The 5,636-nt window shown below is 40.3% G+C and overlaps 1 protein-coding gene across 1 annotated transcript; it reads right to left on the bottom strand.

The window, feature by feature from the left end:
- Positions 1 to 4,775: 4,775 nt before the first annotated feature.
- Positions 4,776 to 5,348, bottom strand: LOC147457700 (uncharacterized). The gene has a single exon (XM_086513357.1). It carries the CDS (start codon positions 5,346 to 5,348, stop codon positions 4,776 to 4,778), a length of 573 nt encoding a protein of 190 aa, XP_086369483.1.
- Positions 5,349 to 5,636: the final 288 nt, after the last annotated feature.

Here is a 5,636-nt window from a genome sequence, read left to right as displayed (position 1 = left end):
AAATGACCTCTGAAATTTCCTAATGTCTTGCTCACTGTCTTTGATTTTCTTCAATACATCTGTTGGAGTTTTCTCCTTTCTAGACCTCTGTAAGAATGAATCTCTGAGTTCAACATAAGCTACAAAGTGTGCAATATCATACTATCTAAACGAGCTCATAGTTTTACCTTACAATGTTCTTGCAAACTATTGAAGTTTTATTGGATCACCAAACATGACCTCATATCCACTTGCTTTCCATTTAGTGTCAAACTAAGCCACATGACAATCTGCATCTTCACTAGACTTTCCTCAAAAGTTTGATGCTTTAGCCTTGGGGTTAGGAGGTGTTGGGCCATATGGATAGGTTGAGGTACTCTCCTACTTCTTTTCCTGGCAGAGACTTGTAGTGGGTCAAAACAAAGTCTTCTCCTACTTCTTGCTGATTTTGCTATCAAGAGTAAAGCTTCTACAAATTTCCTCACTTGCCTTCCATCTGCTACTCATGAATTCTCCCCTCCCAGATCCTTTGGTTGCATTTTAGAAACATCTTGTTCTCCTTCTTCATGTATGGTTTGATCATAATGAACGGGATCCACATTTGTTCCTTGGGCATGAGCCCTCATATAATAGAATCTGGATACTCTTCTCGGTCTCTGTGACATGCATCATCACCAATTCAAGACAAAGCTCAATACAATGCTAAACCTATACATCAGGTACAACAAATAACCGACACAACAAGCATCTCATGCATGCTCATTGTTCCTCATGTCTAGGCTCCCTCCAATACAATCCCAAGGATTGCAACCTAACAAAGCTATAGCACAAAGGGATTGCCAAATGTGTTTAGGTCCTTCAACACATGAAGCTCTCTCTCTCTCTCTCTCTCTCTCTCTCTCTCTCTCTCTCTCTCTCTCTCTCTCTCTCTCTCTCTCTCTCACACACACACACACACACACACACACACACACACACACACACACACGATCTCAAACACAAAAGATCTACTCACTTTATGATTGAACTTATCAAAGAACATAGATAGACAAATTGAGAGACATGAAAACAAAACGTAAGAGAAGATCAAGAATAGCACAGAAAAACCAGAGCTAAAAACTTCTACACCCCATTGTCTCCCTCTTCCTTATGTACAAACTACAACTACTAAAGGAATAGTTACAACTATTTTAACTAGATGTTCTTGGCATACACATCCATGTCAGCATAGTCCGCCTAGCCATGTCTGACTGAGCATAATTTTGACTAACCAAAAATTCAACTAAGAACCATTTAGACTAAGTAATTACCCTTTCAACATTGAGCGAGAGGATAATCTTGAGCAAGTAGCTCAAGGGTTGTTGATGTCAAAGAATCATTTTGATTAACTCTCTTGAAGGAGTAGATCTTTTATCAATTGTGCTCATTCCTTGATAGTATGGGCAAGATGTTGAAGATCTAAGCTGACGGTAGTTGTTAGCCGGGAGGAATTTGGTATTGTTTTTCCATTTTTGTCGCATCACTTTAAGGGTCCGGTAAACTCAAAGGGTCACCAAGATGGGGGAGTTGGTAGCTGATAAAAAGATATTTCAGGTGGTTTTCCTGATTGAGAGTCTAATCACCAGGCAGCAGTTGGTGGAAATCACTTGAAATCAAAGGAAAAATGTTGATCTCTTTGAATTTTTTAAAGTGTTGTGGAGGCTTGAGGGGGCAATGCATCACTAGATGACATGTGGAACATGTATAAACTTGCACGTGGGTTCACAAGCCAAAAGAGGAGGCTTTATGTAGTGGTGCGTGGCCTCACGATAGACATCAAAGAGGAGGGAGAACTCCCCTCATGTTGTGGCTATGGTGTTGATGCTATGGCACTGCACGCGCCTGAGCGCCGATGGTGGTGCTGGTGGGTTTTGGATGGAGGCGGCGGTGCCTCTGGCTGTTATGGCGTGCCTTGGGCTATTGCTATGATGATGTGGTGTGCCCATTTTTTTGAAGGCAACGAGAGGGGGCACTGAGAACGTCGGCGTCGTTAGTGCCCCACTTAAGTGACTGCTCGTGTGCAATCTTGGAGGCCAAGGAAAAGCCAAATATAGGCAGCCTTTATATGGAGAGTTGATCCAAAATTAGCAGGTATTGATAAAAATAGAGGGGTGTTTCTCACGCCCTACAGGGACCATCATTTTGCCGTAAGGGGACATTTTTTTGCCAAGGGAGGAGCTCAATGAGGAGTTATCTTTGGACAATTTTGGCAAGCTCATAGGAGAAGCTTGGCACCAACAAGGGCATTAACATAGAGGACTTTTTCCTAACATTCTCAACAAGGAGAGCCACACGAAAGCGAAGTCAAGAACTGCCAAATTTTTTCTTAGGCTTGTCGTAGTCATGATGACGGAGCCACATTGTAGTACAGTTTAATGGTGTTTGTACAAGATTCTTTTGTCCAAATTGAAGCTACCTATAGCCAGTTTTTTTTTTGTTCCTTCCACCTTTCTCCCCTTCTCGTCTTTGCTATACTCCAGCTATTTGGTGTTTATATGTTAGATGTGTGTGCGTCCCTGGGCCTTTGTGTGTGTGTGTGTGTGTGTGTGTGTGTGTGTGTGTGTGTGTGTGTGTGTGTGTGTGTGTGTGTGTGTGAGAGAGAGAGAGAGAGAGAGAGAGAGAGAGAGAGAGAGAGAGGTGTGAGGTCCCCAACCCCGAGGAGATTGGGACGACTTGATAGATGGCCTTTCTCTATTCTCCTTTTCCATTGATGACACCCTACTCTGTTTTCACAAAGTAGAGATACAAGCAACAGAAGAGAGAAAGTCCTCTATCCATCGTTTACGTGGTTATAAGGGTCATATGCCACAATCCGGGTCGATAAATCTAGGATTCTAATGAAGCTGTTTCCTAACATAAAGATGAAATCTAATTAACATATTTAGAATCCATAAACAACTTCTTTTTCCCAATGTTTAAGAGGCATGATCGCCATCCATAAACCATCAATATGAAATGAGACTTAGTCTAAACTAAATAGTAATTTTTTATCACGTAGATGTGGGCCATCTCGACTCTTGGCACAATGAATCTCTAATTTCACTTCTCTTCATAAGTTGGAGTGGAGAGTTTCTTGACTAATCGAGACCACTCATCCTTGACTGGCAACCTGAGCCAACCCCCATTTTCCACCCCACACTCACACTTTTTTGCTTCTTTACTAATTACTACCACACTGTTTCACATACACAAACAATATTCTTTCTTAATTCCCGGCAACAGGTTCTTTCATCCAGCCCTTCAAACATTACCAAGACATTTCTTTCTCAAACATGGTATAATGAAGACAGTCCTATAATTCAACAAAAATGAATCGTTCAATTATTCTTAAGAGTTTGCCGCTACCCGCGGACTTTCTCTGCCTAACCAACAGAGCCTTTGCAAAGGATTTACTTATTTGCTAACCGCAAAATGCACATACTTTCCCAGTTGCTAATGGCAGGGGAACATCTCGCTAACCACAAGGCATCCCGCTAGCTGCAAGGTATCTTGCTAACTGCAAGAGACAAAAAGAGAGTTGATAACCTCAGCTTAATCTCCACTAGCCACGAAATCACCTCACTAACCGTGAGTTCCATCTGGAAACAAGATATTCTTTCAGTAATTTTTTTTTAATATGATTTTTTAAACAAGGTTAACTAAATTCTAATATCAAACAGTAATCATAAATCAAACAATTTCTTCTCTACTCTATGAAATCATATGCTTGTTTCTTGTGATATAATCACGTTTTTTGGACAGTTTAAGGGGATTGTTAGGCTTCACTCACCGTTCATCATGTATAATGATGCAGAATTATTAATTCATCTTACCGGATTAGCAACACGTTCGACTACCTCTCGTGGTTGAGGTTGGACGGCTTCGACTTCTTTCGCAACCAATACCTCCGCTTGAGAAACATTTGGAGTAGTTGATGTCTTCCTTTGCACATTTCTTGGAGGTGGAGCGACATGATCATCCTTCCAGCTTCAAGTCATTCGCTTTGGGGTCATCGTATCGCAAAAGAGAAAGGAGAAAGTGAGAAAGAAAACTCAAAAATTTGAGGGACAACATGATGATGATATGGAAAGAAGTTGGAGATGGAGATGGCTTGAGGGTAAGAGCTTGAGAGAGAGAGGTTACTCCAATGTCGAGGCAAGAGGGATTCTGCTTTTGAGAGTGTGCCTTTGTCTCCTCAAGGTAAAGAGACATGGGTCTTTATATAGGATCTCAAGGCCAGCTAAGAATAGAGGGAAGCAAAGAGAGATAACCTCGCGCACGTTCACGCTTTTTTTTTTGGACACGAATTCCAATGCGCGATTTTGAACCTCTTTAATGAAACTTGGCTTCCAAGAAAAGAGATCTAAACTAAGCTCCTCCTCTCTTTCTTTCCTAAAAGTACTCCTCCTACTCCTTCTCCTCTAAATTTACTCCTACTTTTATAAAATTGCTCTCCCTTTTCTAAAATTACTCTCTCTTTCCAAAAGAGTTAACTCTTATCTTTAGATACAATCTTGATGCTTAAGTTTCCCATCCAGTTTATTGTTTTCAAGTGAATAAGGGTCATAATTAATAGTTCTAAAGTCTGATTTTTTATCCGATCGTTCCATTAGAATGCTCTTGGACTTAATAAAATGCAAACCTCAAATATTTGCAAAGTAAATGAAATACTTTTATTGAAAAATAATGGGTACATTACTATCTCTCCAACTTTGGGATTCGAGATGTCCTCATCTCGAGAAAAAGTGAGGATAGTCCTTTAGGATGGTTTCATCTTCCTATGTTGCATCTTCTTCAAGATAGTCTTGCCACTGAACAAGGTGTTCTTTGAGAACTCTATTTCGAAGAATCTTCTCTCGAGACTCTAAAATTCTAGAAGGTTGGAGCTCCAAGATGTTCTGAGTAGGCATGACAAATTGTTCATCATTGAGGAGTTGATCATCACTGGGAATATATGGTTTTAATAAGCTTCCATGAAATACGTCGTGAACTTTGATGTGAGCTGGCAACTTCAACTTGTAAGCTTGGGTTCCTATACACTTGATCACTTCATAAGGGACACAATAACATGGACTAATATTCTTGTACTTTCCAATTAGTGATAAGGTACTTCTCTTTGGATGAATCCGAAGAGAAACCTTGTCACATTCTTTGAATCTTCTTTCAAATCTCTTACTTTTGGCATATTGCTTTTGACGATTCTGAGCTGCGTGAATATCCTTTTGGATGGCTTTTGTTTGATTTTCCAATTCTTCCAGCATCTTCTTAGACGCTTCAACTCTGATGGTAGGGTCAAAAAAGTTGAGTGGAGAGATAGATTTTTGACCATACAAGGCAGAAAATGGGGTCATACCGGTATTGTGCGCAGGCGACAGGACCAGCCAAGGGATGCGGGCCCATCGGGAGCTTGGGCCTCAGCTGAGGATGAGAGAGAGAGATTAATTAAGAGAGGATTACACTAATTACATGTGATTCCTATTTCCCATTAAATTTGGAAAATTTTCATTTAATTTGGGAATGTGACAAAGAGATAGATTCTCAATAAAATGGTGGTGTTGAGAAACACCTTTTAAATTTTTTATTTTTATGTGGGTGTTTCAAAACACTTCATAAAAGAGATAGATTCTCAAGAAAATGGT

This window comes from Adiantum capillus-veneris, chromosome 5, assembly GCF_014529385.1.
Source record: "Adiantum capillus-veneris isolate H3 chromosome 5, ASM1452938v2, whole genome shotgun sequence".
In the NCBI taxonomy this organism is placed as follows: domain Eukaryota; kingdom Viridiplantae; phylum Streptophyta; class Polypodiopsida; order Polypodiales; family Pteridaceae; genus Adiantum; species Adiantum capillus-veneris.
The sequence above is the reverse complement of the archived record's forward strand: the minus strand, read 5'-3'. Positions and strand labels throughout refer to the sequence as shown.